The sequence below is a fragment of the Oryctolagus cuniculus genome, chromosome X (genome assembly GCF_964237555.1).
Source record: "Oryctolagus cuniculus chromosome X, mOryCun1.1, whole genome shotgun sequence".
Taxonomy (NCBI): domain Eukaryota; kingdom Metazoa; phylum Chordata; class Mammalia; order Lagomorpha; family Leporidae; genus Oryctolagus; species Oryctolagus cuniculus.
The window spans coordinates 133,113,521-133,129,802 of record NC_091453.1 but is presented as its reverse complement, the minus strand read 5'-3'; the positions used below and the strand labels follow the sequence as shown (position 1 = coordinate 133,129,802).

General features: G+C 52.3%; 1 protein-coding gene and 1 pseudogene across 2 annotated transcripts; both read left to right on the top strand.

Moving 5' to 3' along the window:
• The first annotated feature begins 290 nt into the window (after window positions 1–290).
• LOC100343102 (actin, cytoplasmic 1-like) lies at window positions 291–1,095 on the top strand (annotated as a pseudogene).
• A 3,944-nt stretch (window positions 1,096–5,039) lies between these two features.
• On the top strand, window positions 5,040–8,310 carry LOC138847578 (uncharacterized protein CXorf49 homolog). Of its 2 annotated transcripts, none has more exons than XM_070066720.1 (7): window positions 5,040–5,187; window positions 5,536–6,192; window positions 6,649–6,805; window positions 7,033–7,106; window positions 7,359–7,404; window positions 7,962–8,003; window positions 8,206–8,310. In XM_070066720.1, the coding sequence occupies exons 1-6, from the start codon at window positions 5,164–5,166 to the stop codon at window positions 8,000–8,002; spliced, it is 999 nt and encodes a 332-aa protein (XP_069922821.1). In that variant the 5' UTR covers window positions 5,040–5,163; the 3' UTR covers window position 8,003; window positions 8,206–8,310. The 2 variants fall into 2 exon arrangements, with proteins under 2 accessions (XP_069922821.1, XP_069922820.1); XM_070066719.1 differs by having other exon boundaries at window positions 8,119–8,310.
• Window positions 8,311–16,282: the final 7,972 nt, after the last annotated feature.

Sequence of the window (16,282 nt, the reverse complement as noted above, 5' to 3'; positions counted from 1 at the left end):
CGCATCGTAGCCTATCCTATATCTTGCTTTGCAGTTTGCTTTCTACGCTCATTGCAATGCCCTTGAAATTTGGGTTAACACAGCCTCATCCATTCCTTTTCGCTGCTGCATTGTAATTTGCTGGAGGAATAGTCTGTGTGGCATTTGCCCATTCCCTTACTGTTGGAAACATAGATATTTCCTGTTGTTTCCTACCATTAACACCCCAGGGCGTGAGTCCTTACAGACACCATGCACCAGTGTTTCCTCAGGAGAGAGACCTGGGAGTGCATCTGCTGTCCATAGAGGGAATGGACATTTACAGTTTGAATTCTTTCTGTGCAAAGCAAGGCCCTGTCATCATCATGGACTCTGACGACAGAGTTGTCCACATGGTGCCCATCCACATGGGGTACGCCCTCCCCTGGCTGGCCAGGACCTGACTGACTACCTCATGAATCTTCACAGAATGTGGCTACAGCTTCACCACCAAGGCCCAGTGGGAAATCGTGCCCGACCTCAAGGAGAAACTGTGCTACGTCGCCCTGGACACGGAGTGGGAGATGGCTGCAGCCACGTCCTCCTCCTGCCCCCGTGAGAAGAGCGAGCTGCCCGTTGGCCAGCCACGTGATCCCCATCAATGCCCAAGGATTCTGCTTTCCCAGGGCGCTCTTCCAGCCCTCTTTCCTGGGCATGGAGTCCCGCGGCAACCACAAGACCACCTTCAAGTCCATCACAAAATGTGATATCGATATCCCCCAAGGACCTGTACAGCAACGCTGTGTTGTCTGGTGGCCCCACCAAGGACGCAGGCATCGCCAACAGGATGCAGATGGAGATCACTGCCCCGGCACCCAGCACCATGAAGGTCAAGGTGTGTGGGTGGCCTGTCACCAGAGCATGGCGCAGTGGGTGGGGGCATTGCCATGAAGGCAGCATTGACTAGAGCCGCTCCCTCCCTGTCCTCGCAGATCATCGAACCCCCTGAGCGGAAAGTACTCCGTGTGGATGGGCGGTTCCGTCCTGGCCTCCTTGTCCACCTTCCAGCAGATGTGGATCACTGAGCGGGAGTATGATGAGCAGGGCCCCTCCATCGTCCAACACAAATGCTTCTAAAAAGACTGTGAGCAGGTGGGTAGCATTTGCAGCATGAGCTGATCCAGAAGGATACATTTTCCCTGGCAAAAGTGAAGCTGGAATAAGCCTTTGAAAAGAAAGGTGTCCTTGAAGCTTGTATCTGATATCAACACTGGATTGTAGAACTTGTTGCTGATTTTTTTTTTACTTTGTATTCAAGTTCACTCACTGTTCCCTTGGTGTATGTTCAATGCCCTGTACACACGTTTGATGTAAACCTTAGGCTGTGTGGCTCGGTCACTACGTGGCTGAGGTGAGAAGTCCAGGTGCGCCTTGGTGTGTCTGCCTGACCACAGTCTGCAGATCTGTGCAGGGTATTAATGCGGCAGAGCTGACAGTCCAGGATTCCTCAGAGGCTGGCAAGAGTTGCTGAACCAGCTATTCTTTCTGTCTCGCTGGTCTTGACAGAGGAGAGGGGCGGGTGTCCCAGCCTTGGGACCCAGTGTCCTTTCCTACTCACTTTTCCTGCCAGGTTGCACCTGCCTTGAGTTGGAAACGGCTTTCAGGTACACCTGTAAATGCATTCATCCTCTTAAGTTATGTAAGGTTTCTGTACACCAATCTCAATTCTTTGAGACATGACCACAAAGTTTGGTTTGCTACTGTTAAGTAAGAACATGAGGCCCCAGCAGCCCTCCTGTCAGGAGAAATGCGTGCTGCAGGCAAACAATCCAACAAACACAGCAAACAAAGCAAGGCCCTGGGCCCTGGGCCCTGGGCCCTGACCCTGAGCCCTGAGCCCAGGCCACCTTGTTTCAGTCCTGCTGCAGACACTGACAAGCTCCAGGTCTCTGGGCAAGTTGCTGACCCCCTCTGTACCTTTTTCCTCATCCAGAGACACCAATAACAGTACACAGTTCAGACACAGGGTTCAATTTACAAACGGTAGCCTCTTCCATACCTTGTTTTGCAGTTTGCTTTCTACAGGCCTCGGGAGTCAGTTCATATGCGATGGATAATATTTGCAGTGTTCAGAAGAAGGACAAGAGCTTAAGGAAGCAAACGGCTTGCTATCCACAGGTCCCGCCACCTAACCCTGCCAAGTGGCTGTCCCAATTTACATGCCCACCAGCACTGTGCCAGACACCAGTTTCCTCATAACCTTGTGCTGCTACACTGTTTGTTTATTTTTCTTCATTTGAAAGGCAGAGTGACAGAGAGGGAGGGGGGAGGGAGGGAGGGATGAAGGGAGAGAGGGAAGGAGAAAGAGCTATCTGCTTTTTTATTTTAAAGTTTATATTTAACGAATACAATTTTCATAGCTACGACTTTAGGAATATAGTGGTTCCTCCCCATACCTACCCTCCCACCCCCATTCCCGTCCTACCACCTACTCCCTCGCCCATTCCATTCTTCATTAAGATTCATCTTTAGTTATCCTTAGGTATATAAAGTTAATTATCTTTATGTGTTTAAAGTTAATTGAAGGCCGGCGCCGCAGCTCAATAGGCTAATCCTCCGCCTTGCGGCGCCGGCACACCGGGTTCTAGTCCCGGTCGGGGTGCTGGATTCTTTCCCGGTTGCCCCTCTTCCAGGCCAGCTCTCTGCTGTGGCCCGGGAAGGCAGTGGAGGATGGCCCAAGTGCTTGGGCCCTGTACCCCATGGGAGACCAGGAGAAGCACCTGGCTCCTGCCTTCGGATCAGGGCAGTGCGCCGGCCGCAGTGCGCCAGCCGTGGCGGCCATTGGAGGGTGAACAACAGCAAAAGGAAGACCTTTCTCTCTCTCTCTCTCTCTCTCTCTCTCTCTCTCATTATCCACTCTGCCTGTCAAAAAAAAAAGTTAATTGAAGATGAATCTTAAGAATGGGGTGGGAGAGGGAGTAGGAGATGGGATGGTTTGCGGGTGGGAGGGTGGTTATGGGGGGAGGAACTGCTGTAATCCAAAAGTTGTACTTTCAAAATTTATAGTTACTAAATACAAGTTTTCTATAAAAATCTTTATGTACAAAAGAGCAACTCTATACTAAGTAAAGATTTCAACAGTTTGCACACACACACACACACACACTCACACTCACACACTCACACACTCACACAATGTAGAAAATACTGCTTGAGAACAAGTTTTGCAGTTAATTCTCATGGTACAACTCATTAAGGACAGAGGTCCTACATGGGGAGTAAGTGCACAGTGACTCTTGTTGTTAATTTAACAATAACACTCTGATTTAATTGTTAGCAATCACCCAAGGCTCTTGCAATGAGCTGCCAAGGCTATGGAAGCCTTTTGTGACCACAGACTCCATCAGTATTTGGATAAGGCCATAATTGAAGTGGAAGTTCTCTCCTCCCTTCAGAGCAAAGTACATCCTTCTTTGGTGGCCGCTTCTTTCTGTGCGGGTCAGCCGCACCAGTCGAATGGAACCCGAGGGAGGGAGAGGGACCTAAAAGAGAGGCAAGCGATCGCAGAGAATGGAGCCAAGACAACAAGGCTGATCAAGGCTCATTTATTCCAATGTCTCGGTGGTATTTATACATAACCAGCACAAAGAAGCACAAAGAAGCACAAAAGATAACAACATACGTAAGCAACTTATCGGGGCCTCCGGTGGCACAGATAATTTTAACAGAGCGTTCTTGATTATCATCCTCCTTCAGGATGGGAGTATGTGACTTTCTTATCCCAAGAAATCCACAAGCCAAGACTGGCCTTGATTTGTCCAAAGGCTGCCTACACTTTCCACTAACTAAAGTCTCACCCACGGAGGTCCTTCATGTAGAACGTTTTTTGCCACAGTGTCTTTCCTTACCTTGCCTGAAATGCTCCCCTGGGATTTCCACCCAGACCAGAATGCCTTAAGGGCCGATTCTGAGGTCAGAGTGTTACTTAAAGCGATTGTCATTCTATGAGTCTGCTGTGTGAACTGCTTCCCATGTTGGACATTCCCTCCTTTTTAATTCTGTCTATTATTATTACCAGGCACGTGATGCTATTTATATGGTCTCTTTGACACTTCATCCTATCCATATGACAAGGAGCTATCTTCTAACCCCTGGTTCACTTCCAAATGCCTGCAACAGCCCAGGCGGGGCTACACTGAAGCCCAGGATCAGGAACTCCACCCTGGACACTAGCCATCAAACAAGAGCGCCTGGTGCAGTCGAGTTCCTCTCTCTCTTTCTCCATCTCTGTAACTCTCTGCCATTCAAATACATAGATAAATCGTTTTTGTAGAGAGCAAAATTAAAAGATAAGCTTTTTTTTGGGGGGGGGGACCCTTTTGAAATCCACACAGTTTTCCATATCACACACTTTCCAGGAAGTTCTGGAAGACACCCCTTATATTGGCATGAATCTCCCAGGTTTTGTTTGCATCAAAGCAGATGTGTGTTTTCATGCCAGTGGCATGAACACTGTGGAAGGCTCTGCCGTGAGCCACTTCTGCAAGTGGCTCGAGGTTTTGGCTTGCATCTGCAGATCGCTGATGGTGAGCACAGGAATTCCCTCTCCTCTGAGTTCGCTGGGGCGTGGTGCAGACCTGGATCCGCAGTTCCAGTCCGGCCAGCAGGCAGAGCTGTAGTGGCCACGAGCACTCGTTGACTTGTAGCACGGGGTGCCTTTCCCGCCTCCACGGCCTAGGGAGTTCGCCAAGCCGAAGGTACTTCCTAGGCCGGCCTGCACAGAACCCCGTGCTCGCCCCTGCTGACAGGGAAGCGCGCTCTGCTCTTCGGCCCGGGTGGTCAGCCGCGCATCGACCGCTCCCTCTCGCGGGCCGCAGCATGCCTCCTACGGGTCACAGCCACGGCGCTCAGCCTGGGCAGCCCCTTCCGCACTGCAGAGCCCCAGGCCCGAGCTCGGGCAGCTGGCGGGCGGGGCCGCCGGCTCGGAATCTGGAATTCGGCCCCTCCCACGGCGGGCCCCCAGGTCACGGCGCTCGCTCGCTGCGCGCTCACTGGTCGCCCCCTCAAAGGGCGGCTACGAGGCGAGCGCTGATTGGCGGGCCGCAGAGCCCGTGCGCTCTGCCGTGCGCCTCAGACCGGCTTCGACGACTGTGCGGGTGAGGATCGCTCCCTCTCTCCCGCGAGCTTCGCTGTGCTTCTGGAGACATGAGCTCCTCGGCTGGGGATGAGGTGAGTGCCGGGGTGCGGGGCTCTGGGTCGGCGTCACCGGGAGGGCGGTGGTCGCGAAGAGCGGCGGCCCCGGTGAGGGCTTCTGACGGGCGTCGAGGGGCCAAGGTGTTCCGTGGAGGCCGTGGGGCGCGGGCAACAGCGGCCTGGCTGAGGACGCCCCCTCGGGATGGCAGAGATGAGGGCGGCCTGGGTGAGAGGTTGGGCGGGGCTGCCTCAGGAGGGCAGGGCAAGTGGCCTGGGTGGGCCCCCCTCCCCCCGGGCATTGCCACCTCCTTCCTTCGCCCCTGGGCGGGTCTGGGGAAGGGCAGGAACCGGAGAGGCGCCTGAAATCCCGCTGTGGGTCCCCAGGAGCCCGCTCCAGCCAGCCAGCGGCCGTCAGACCTAGAGCCTTCCAACCTGCCCTCAGAGGAGACCCCGAAGGCGCCGCTGCCGCTGCCGCTGCCGCTGCCGCTGCCGCTGCCGCTGCCGCTGCCGCTGCCGGCTGGGGAGGTTGTCCCCAGGGAAGGAAGCCCTGCCAAGTCCAGCGGCCCGGAGGACCCCGGAGACGCCGCCACGCGGGACGTCCTTGGGGAGCCAGGTGCTCTCCCAGCCTCTGTTCCCTTGCTTGGGGAGCTCAGAATCTCTGCTCCCCACAAGCCGCCGGCAAAGAAGACGGTGGAGTCGGTCAGCGGGAAGAGAGGCGGCAAGTCCAGCCGCGTGGCCCAGGCCTCTCCGAGCAAGGCCTCCCCGGAAAAGAAGGGCGTGGCTGGCAGTGTCCCCAGACTTGTCCTGGGGAGGAAAGCCCAGGCCTATCTCTCCGAATTTCCCCCAGGACTGGGAGCTTACCCTCTGGTCTCCGGCCTTCCAGCACTTGGGAGAGCTGAGAAAAATGCCGTGGCCCCCTGGGGCCCCAAACAGCCCAGGCACCATACCGGGAAGAAGCCTGCGGCCAGCAGGACAAAGGAGCCTGAACTGGTGGCCCAAGAAGATGCCGACCGCTTCAGCCAGCCGGCCCCAAAGGGCCAAGTGAGTAGGGCACCCTCATCCTCCCCATCTCTCCTCCAGTGGTTTCCTCTGCCCCACACGTGTTCCCAACACACACATCTCCCCACCCCCACGCCCCACCCCCGCTCCTCTGTCCTCTGATGCCATTTTAAGAGGATCAAATGCTTCCGAGGTGCCAGGCACTCCTCTCAGCTCTTTACTTGATGTCGGCCTCTTCCTGGCAGAGGGGCGGGGGAGGGGGCCCTAACAAGGAAGGGGCACTGGTCAACCCCTTCACGGTTGGGTGTTCCTAACTCCTGCTGTTTGCCCTGAAGTGGCCCTTGGCAACCCCGGGAGAAAGTGCTGCAGAGATTAGGCTTTTGCGTCCCGTCTCTATACCCTGCTTCACCCCAGCCCCGACACACACACATGCACACGCACACGCACACGTGCACACACGCACACACACAAGCAGCCAGCCAGAAATTTCTGTTTTAGTTTCCAGCAAGCAGGTCAAGGCCGTCTCGCCTGTCTGCATGTCATGGAGTAGGGAGCAAGGGAGACTCCAAGACCAAGAGCTCTCGAGTTCCAGGAAACGCACAGCTCCTGGCTATGGCCCAGGGAGATGTCAACGCCAGGGTGCCCCCACCGACAGGTGAGAAGATTTGCCTGAAATGGAGGGGGCTGTGGAGGGGGAACTGGCTCCATCACTCCAAGTCCTCACCTTACACCCAAACTGCTCCTCCTGCTCAGACACCTCTGTGAGAAATGATGCAGGGTGGCAGGGCTGGCCTTAAGCCAGGGCGCCGGGAAGGCTGGACCAGAGAGCCCTTTCTGCCTCTCTCCTCGGCCCAGGGAGCCACATTGTGTGCTCTCTTTCAGACGACCATGGGCCAGCTCATCATCTGCGACAGAGAAGGAGGCAGCCAGCGCCTGCAGTGCAATCCTGCCCTCAAGTAATGCTCTCTAGGCCTAAGCAGCGGGGTCTGTGTCCCGGTTAAGCTCATTCCCCTCCCACCGCCCACCCTCCAGAAGAGAGAGCACCTCCTTCCCGACGGATGGCCCCTTTCCGGTTTAGCCGCTGGGCTTTGGGATGGGGTGGGGGTGGGTGCTTGGCAGTAAGGGCCAGAGGCGCGTGAGGAGAGAAGGAGAGGGAGGAGGTAAGAGCATACTGACCATGTTGCTTTCTCCCCTGTCTGCTGGGCTAGTGTCATGTGCTGCAGAGGGAAGTCAACAGACTGAAAGATGAACTTGGTAGGCTGGGTAGCAAGGGAAGACCAGGTGTCTTAGTGCACGGGCTGGGGCAGCGTGGGGCTGGGCTGAGGATGTAGGGGGCCACTTGGGACCACCATTCTTGTGGGATGGAGACTCTGGCAGACCTGGCCCTGGAACCTTGTGCTCATTTACCTGGCTGTCTATACGTCCATCCTTCCATCCCCACCCACATAGAAATAACGTCCTTTGAACCACATGTACGCTTCGCCAGGAAGTCCGGGAATCATGTTTTAGCCCGTTTGGAGACTCGGCATGTATTTTCTCTTTAACTGCTGCTTGACAGGCAGTGTACATGTTTTATCAGATTCTGGATGATTCTGTTCCTCACCAGAGTCTCAGAACTACTCGAGCACTATGTTCCAATTTGGAAAACTTGTCTCTCTTTAACTTGAGTGAGTGGGTCATTCTCAGGGCTGGGGACTGCCAGGTTTGAACGGGGTATTGGGGTGGCTGAGTCAGTCCTGTCCCACAGGGTGAGGGAAGGGTTCCCACCTCCCTGCACCTGGAGAGTCTAGTTGTGCCTCTGTCTGTTGCAGCGGCCAAAGAGTGCCTTGATGACAAGTCTCAGATGCATTGAGGTGAGTGGGCCCCATCCCACGCCCTTTCATGGTCAGAGCCGTCTGGGAGGCCTGAGGGCTGCCACCCACTGGCGGCTACTGCCTGACTCTGCTTTCCTTGGTTGGTTGCATACAGTCTCCCCGTCTGCAGAAGCTGCTGGTACCTTTTGAGCCAGGGTCTACACCACACCAGTACCCCCTTCTACTTGTGTTTCATTGGTAGGCTCTGCTGTGCTGCTCTGCCAGGGTTTCCTGTCTTTCCCAAGGTTCAGTTTGGCTTTTGTCCCCCAGTTCATTGCCACTTCTCATTAAAGTACTTCTCAGAGTTTGTGGTCTGCCTCTTCTCTGTCAGGGAGCCCTGCATTCAGCTGGCCACGGTGACCAAGGTCTAGGGACCCATCACCCTGCCTTTATTTGCACTATGTTGTTCTTTTCATGTCTTCTCTTTCTCAGAGCTCCCATCCCCCACTGCTTACCCTGCAACACACACACACACACACACACACACACACACACCATTAGCAGTAACACTCTGCCCCCTTCCTGAACTCTACAAGGGTTCTTTGCCCTGGTCCTCCTCCATCTCCCCTGGCTTGAAGGTAGTCTGTCTTTCCCCAACAGTGATTATACAGGACACTTGAGCTTGTCTTTCCTCTACCCCAGGTCTGCTTCTCCTGGACTCGGCTTCCACTGGTATCACTTGGGGACGGGGACTCTTTTCCATGTGTGTGGACAGCTCAGCCAGAACCTGTGTGTGGTCCTCATTTCCTGTTTCACCCTCACTTGCCGCTTCTCCTTCCTCCCTCAGTTTCCGTAGAAGAGGGGAGGCAGGAGTCACAGCACAGCGGTTTGTGGATCGAACGGGAGACATGAATCTCTTGGTGACTGCAGGCCGACATGAGGGAAGTTTTCCAGAGGCAGAAATGTATGGTCGCAGAGTCAGGGGTTTCTTTCCTCTGTGCCCCAGCTGTGATTGCCACCATACTAGATATCTGCCGAGGTCCTCCCAGCCCGCTGTGTCTGCCCCATGCCCAGCACACATGCTGCCTCCTGCCCCGTCGGCCTGCCTGCACATTGCTCCGTTGGACTTCACTGACATAACACGAGTTCAAATACAAAGTGAACAGGAATTTCAAGTGGTGACAGCAGAGCGCCGGACAGAGTGTGGGGGCCTTCTGAGATCAGGGACCCATGCAGAGGTCACATGCCCAGGACGCTGGCCCTGGGCGCACCTGATGGCATGCAATGACAAGGCTGCGGTTACGTCTCTAGTGGGATGGTGAAGGCACGGTTAAAACCTGAAAGAGTTGTGTATCTAGAAGGGACAAGCAGAGGCTAGCTTCTCCAGTGCAATCTGAAGGTGATCAGAGGGAGGAATGGGAAATACACTGCAGTCTCTGGTCCACAGCAGCAGACTGATTCCCTCTGAGCACCAGCCCCAGCAGTGGGGCGGCAGGGGGCCCCTGGACCTGTCCTCTGGGAAAGACTCATCCTCACAGCGTGCTCTGTAGCCACTGGCTTTGCCATCTGGGACTCTGTCCTTATCCATCCGCCCCCTGCCATACACCACGCCTGAAGTCAGCAGTAGAGAGGCTGCGTGGTGTGGGCAGCAGCATGCTACTTACTGGTGCCAGTTTAGGGGCCCCTGTGGGGGTGTGTTGGAACGCTTGTTGGCTTTGGCAGACTTAGCTTGCAGTTTATGTGGCTCTGCAGATTGTTTGGCTTCCGGTCCGTTTTTAGTCTTGAAGTCGCTCATCTTTACACTTGGTTTTAAGCTTGAAATCTCTCATCTTTTTGCTTTCTCTTGTCTTTGCTGGCCTGGGCCCCTCTCTGACAATGAATGGCACCCATCTGGAGGCTTTCTCAAGCAGTGAGCTTAAATGGGAAAACAACACTCTGAAGCTGTTTGCTCGGCCACTGTAGTCAGTATCTTTCTCAGGAGGCTGATTCCAAACTGCCTTTACAAATTACGGACATTGGAGCAAGAGTTTGGCACGGTGATTGGGGTACAGCTTGGGTCACTTGCATCCTAGATCGGGGAGCCTGGTTCAAGTCCCAGCTCAGCTTAGCTTCCAGCTGGTGCACACCCTTAGAAGGCAACAGATGATGGCTCAAGTACTTGGCTCCCACCACCCAGGTGAAAGGCCCAGATGGAGTTCCTGGGCTCTTGGCTTTGTCCTCGCCAAGCCCTGGATGTTGTGGGCGTTTGGAGAGTGAACCAATGGATGAAAGTCAGTCTCTCTCTCTCTCTCTCTCTCTCTCTCTCGTTCTTGCTCTCCCTCTTGCTCACCCTCCCTCCCTCCCTTCCTCTCGCTGTCACTCTGCCATTCAAAAAGAAAACGGAAAATAAAATTTAAAAAAGTTGCTGGAATTGCAGCTTCAGAAGTGATTGGCTTTCTCAACCTGAAAAGGCCCAAATGATAAGGCATTGCTCTCATTCGGCAGATCTGCCTGTGGACTGCTAGCTCAAGCCTGTGGTCCTCTTTCCCAAAGTGACAAGAAACTGCTAGCGCTTCCCCAGCACTGTGGTCATTTCCAACAGGGCACTTCAGTACTGGACAGCACGTCTGCCTTCCAAGGTCTTGCAGGAGGCAACAGTTTGATCAGTTTTATTGAGGAATAACTCACATAGAACAACGTGCATCCATTTAGAGTGTTTTTTTTTTTTTAACAAATGCTGGCAAGGGTGTGGAGAAAAGGGAACTCCTATACACTGTTGGTGGGAATGGGGATTGGTGCGGTCATTGTGGAAATTGGTATGGAGAGCTCTAAAGAAATTAACCTTAGAATTGCTATATAAGGAAGCAATCACTCTACCAAAGGAAAAGAAGTTGCCACCTTGGAAAGATACAGCAGCCCCACATTTGTCTCAGCCTTGTTCACAACAGCCAAGACATGGAAACAGCCGTCAAAATAGTATTTTTTGCAACTCGAGTGTCCGTGTTGTTCCTTATTCACTATTACTGCTATTTGTTTTAGAAGGTGGGAAAACCATTTAAAAGGAAACCTGTTCTGCTTTAATGTCTTTAACTGCATGTTTTCCTGTTTGAAGAAAAGGTACTGTATTTTTATTGAAAATTGAAGTATTTTACTTATTTGAGCTGGGGGAGAGGGAGAGAGAAGGAGAGAGAGGGAGACAGACAGATCTCTCCCATCTGCTGGTTCACTCCGCAAGTGGTCATAACAGCCAGGGCTGGGCCAGGCTGAAGCCAGGAGCTGGGAACTCCATCAGGGTCTTCCAATTGGGTGGCAGGAGCCCAGGTGGTTGGGCAATCACCTGCTGCCTTCCCAGGTGCATTATCAGGGCGTTGGATCAGAAGCAGAGCGGCTGGGACAAGGACCAGTCCATATCAGTCCCATATCAGTATGGGACGCCGGAGTTTCCAGTGGCAGCTTAACTGCACTGCGCCATAACACAACCCCATCATCCATTTCTTTTGTTCCTCTGTTCCTACATCACTATCTTCTTTGGTGTTACATTGATATTTCTAGACCATTTTAATTCTTTCTTTTACCAATTTTTAAAGTTACTTTCTTAGAAGTTGCCCTGGGGATAACAGATGTCCTCTTCTAACAATCTATTACAGATTTATGCCAATTTAATTTTAAAATAACATATAAAGTTTTTTAAAACTTTTATTTAGTAAATATAAATTTCCAAAGTACAGTTTATGGATTACAATGGCTTCCCCCCCCCATAACTTCCCTCCCACCCGCACCCCTCCCATCTCCCGCTCCCTCTCCCATTCCATTCACATCAAGATTCATTTTCAACTCTCTTTATATACAGAAGATCGATTTAGTATATATTAAGTAAAGATTTCAACAGTTTGCACCCACACAGAAACACAAAGTGTAAAATACCATTTCAGTAGTAGTTATAGCATTAATTCACATTGGACAACACACTAAGGACAGATCGCACATGAGAAGTAAGTACACAGTGACTCTTGTTGTTGACTTAACAATTTGACACTCTTGTTTAAGGCGTCAGTAATCTACCTAGGCTCTAGCCATGAGTTGCCAAGGCTATGGAAGCCTTTTGAGTTCGCCGACTTTGATCTTATTTAGACAAGGTCATAGTCAAAATGGAAGTTCTATCCTCCCTTCAGAGAAAGGTACCTCGTTCTTTGATGGCCCGTTCTTTCTACTGGGATCTCACTCACAGAGATCTTTCATTTAGGTCCTTTTTTTTTTTTTTTTTTTTTTTTTTTTTTTTTTTTTGCCAGAGTGTCTTGGCTTTCCAATAGCATATTAAGTTTGCTCCTATATGGCCCCCGTACTTCCCTCCCTAAGCTTGTGGTATTTTTAAACCACATGCACATTACATGTTTCCACCATATCAGTCCATCAACAGTTTTAGACTTACGGCTGTATGTAGTGGTTTTTCAAATCACCGGAACAGAAAAGAGTTCTTAAAAATAGAATACACTGTTTTATAACATGCTGCAGTGACTTTTCCGTACTATTTTGTCTGTTTGCCTGTCTCTGTGTTTTCTTGGACACTGGACATTTCCCATATCATAGCGTGGCAGTTCTGGAAATCAGAATCTTCCCCTGTATAGGATCTGTTGTTATTGGAGCTGTTTCATGCATTTGTGAATGAATCTTGTAAAGTGTGCATTCTTTGTTGTGCATGCCCAATGCAGTGTCTGCTTCATTAACTTAATGGTCCTGTAAAGATCCGGCTGATACTTCTTCAGATTCTTAAGCCAGTATGTTTCCCAGCCTTTGTGTGTGTTGGAGCACAACGCCCCCAGTCAGCCAGCCAGTTGATAACACTGCCGTAGCCATCACTTCCGCCTCGGGCAGAGCTTCAAGTGTAGGCAGAGCCGGGAGCTTTGGGCCTTCCCAGGACTTTGCTGAGCAGGGCCCCAGGCCTGTGGGGGTTCCTGTCTTTCTAGATTCCCGGGATTATGTCTGAGCTTTGCAGAGCCCTCTATAGCCATCGCATTTCCTAGACTTTCTGTCTTTCTCAACTTCAGGGCTAGGCCTTTGTCCCAGTTGCTATTTACTGCCACCGGTGGCCATGATGGTAGATAGCTGCCTGTGTTTCCTTCTGACACTCCTCACCACACTGGTCAGGAAAGGCTGGGCTAGGTGAGCAATGACTCAGGCCAACCATAAGAAGAGCCTTTGGGTGCAGTCTTCCAGGGGACCAGCAGGCTGGTCGAATAATGGCCATTGTCTCAGAATGGGGCTTTGAAGGCTCTCCGTACCTGCTCTACCCTCACCAGTGGTTCCCAGGTTCCTGGGAGCCACAAAGCCCATCCAGGGCTCCTACATGGTGACAGGACCCAAACAGTTGGGCCATCACCTGCTGCCTCCCAGGGTGCACATTAGCAGGGAGCTGAAATTGGGAGCAGAGTCAGAACTCTAACCCGATAGAGTTAGAAACATACCAGGGGATTCCAATTCAATCCCATCAAGGTGGCATGTACCAATGCCATCTCACTATTCCAAGTGATCAATTTCAGTTCACAATTGATCATAATGAAAGGACTAAGAGTCAAAGGGAGCACATAAACAAGTCTAGTACCTGCTAACACTAACTGATAGAATAAATAAAGGGGAGAGTGATCCAACATGGGAAGTGAGATACTCAGCAGACTCACAGAATGGCAGATGTCCTAAATAGCACTCTGGCCTCAGAATCAGCCCTAAAGGCATTCGGATCTGGCTGAAAAGCCCATGAGAGTATTTCAGGCATGGAAAGCCAAGACACTCTGGCAAAAAGATCTCTGTGAGTGAGATCCCAGTGGAAAGAACAGGTCTTCAAAGAAGGAGGTACCTTCCTCTGAAGGGAGGAGAGAACCTCCACTTTGACTATGACCTTGTCTAAACAAGATAAGAGTCGGAGAATTCAGAGGGCTTCCATAGCCTTGGAAACTCATGACTGGAGCATAGGGAGATTACTGATGCCATAGACAGGAGTGTCAATTGGTAAAGTCAACAACAGGAGTCACTGTGCACTTACTCCTCATGTAGGATCTCTGTCCTTAATGTGCTGTACATTGGGATTTAATGCTATAACGAGTACTCAAACAATATATTTCACCTTGTGTTTCTATGGGGGTACAGACTGTTGAAATCTTTACTTAATGCATACTAAACTGATCTTCTGTAAAAAAAAAAAATTATCAATTCCCAACTTGACTCTCACTGGGATTAAACATGACAATAGGTCTGATCTGATTTCATCATCATTTAAAAAAATCATCTATTATTTTCACTTTATGTTTCTGTGTGGGAGCAAACTGTTGAAATCCTTACTTAATGTGTGCTAGGCTGATCTTCTGTATGTTAAGATAATTGAAAATGGATCTTGATGTGAATGGAAGGGGAGAGGGAGTGGGAGGGGGGAGGGTTGTGGGTGGGAGGGACGGTATGGGGGGGAAGCCATTGTAATCCATAAGTAGTACTTTGGAAATTCATATTCATTAAATAAAAGTTAAAAAAAAAAGAACTCTAACCCGAGCGCTCCAATGTGGGATGTGGGCAACCCAAGAGGTGTCAACCCCTGAGCCCTGAGCAGGGCCTTCTCCATCTCTGTGAGTTGGTCCTGGTGGGCCTGCCTCCAGGGGACCTCTAGTATCCTTTTCAATCAGCGCCCATCATGTGCAATTCTTTCCCTCAGTACAGTTGATTCTAAAGCCTGGCCTGCCCAGGGGGATGGGAGGAGCATGTGGAAAATATGAAAACGTTCCTGCCTCCCAAGGGCCCACACGGTTCCTCTCTAATAAGCCTTTCTGGGGATTGCCCTCCCGGGGCCCTGGAGTCCCTGAAGCATCTTGGTGTCTTCCTTGCAACGGTGGTCCCAGCCTCTTCTCGCAGCTGCCACTCTGCCTCGTACCCTCAGCTTCTGCTCTCCTACTCTCCTAGATCAAGGCTCCAGGGAGGCCCCTGAGTGTGTCATACGGAATTTCCTGGTGAGAGGTGGGTGAAAAGCCAGCTGGTTCCTACAGGTGGTTCTGAAGCCAGCTGGGGAGGCTGGGTGCACACCTGGCTATGAGGAGCTGGGTCTTGGCAGCCTGCCTTCCCAGGAGTCAAGGCAACTTTTGTTGCCTTTGTCCACTGGGCTGATGAAAGAACTCTGCCAAACTGCAGCCAGGAGCTAGCTGGGAGCGGGGGTTCCAGAGAACTCATGGACATCTCCAGGAGTCAAGATGAGACATCTGCAGCTTACAGATCAGCTGGCCCAGAAAGGGACAGAAATCTGGAGGCACTGGGAGCGGGCAGTCACAGCTTGACCCTGTGTCAAAGCTGCACACCTCGAGTTGTACAGTCTGCATGAGTGAATCGATAGTAGATATTTAGCACATGCACCTAGAGTCGTGTTTACCTGAGTGCCTGGGGGAAGAGTTCATGGTCTCTGTAGCCCTAGCCTGTGCAGGAGACTGGATGCAGTTGCGTGCCAGCAGCTCACAGGGCATCTTCAAATGCATGAAGACCTTTGCCCATGCACAAGGGGCAGGGAAGGCGGGCTGCTGTCCATGCGAACAGTCGGTAACGAGCCGGAGAGGGACGAGGTATGTGTTTGAGGAGGAGGAGGGTTCCATCCTCAAGAAGGTGCAAGGGGAGACATGTGCTGGGGCAAAGGCTGCAAGAACAGGAGATTCGTGGCATGGGCATGGGCAGGGGCTTTAATTTGCACCAGGAAAACTGGCTCAGGCATTCCCTCCGGGGGCACCCGGGGGTGAGCAAAACCACTTCCCTGGCACAGAGGGGCAGGGCCGGGTTGGCAGCAAGGAGGAAAACCCATGTGTACACCACGGGCTACTGAGCAGGCCCTGGCCACTGTGTGGTACATCTGGGGATGCTGGGGTCCAGCCCTGGGGCCATACCTGGGGGCACAGGGGCCTTGTGCTCCCTGCACAGCTGATCGAGATGTGCCTTCCAGATAACCCTGGAGGAGAAACCCTGGCCAGGAGGTTGTGGCAGCACTCTTTATCCAGGCACCCGTGTCAGCGCCAGGACCTGGGGGCCACAGTGTGAAAAACACAGGGAGGAACAGAGAGAGGTGGTGCGGAGGCCAGGGCAAAGCTGGCCTTGAGTCCGTGCGGGCGGTGCCCAGACAGGACAGCTGAAGGGGGCACTGCCGGTGCCATCCGTAGACCCCTTGGTGTGGTGCTCAGCTATGCCAGGTCCCAAGTCTTGGCTGCACCATGGTGCCCGGGCAGGGTTGGTCCACGAGCAGCTATGCATTGTGACCAAGCCCTCAGACCCGATGTTCCAAGCTGTGGTGACACCAGAAGGTGTGGGTTTGGTGGCCCAGGTGTTGGGGATTCAGAGTGGGCTCG

Coding starts and splice junctions, on each gene's coding strand:
- LOC138847578 (XM_070066720.1), top strand. CDS start 5,164: ATGAGCTCCTCGGCTGGGGATGAG. Junction 5,188..5,535: donor GCTCCTCGGCTGGGGATGAG/GTGAGTGCCGGG, acceptor GTGGGTCCCCAG/GAGCCCGCTCCAGCCAGCCA. Junction 6,193..6,648: donor AGCCGGCCCCAAAGGGCCAA/GTGAGTAGGGCA, acceptor TTTCTGTTTTAG/TTTCCAGCAAGCAGGTCAAG.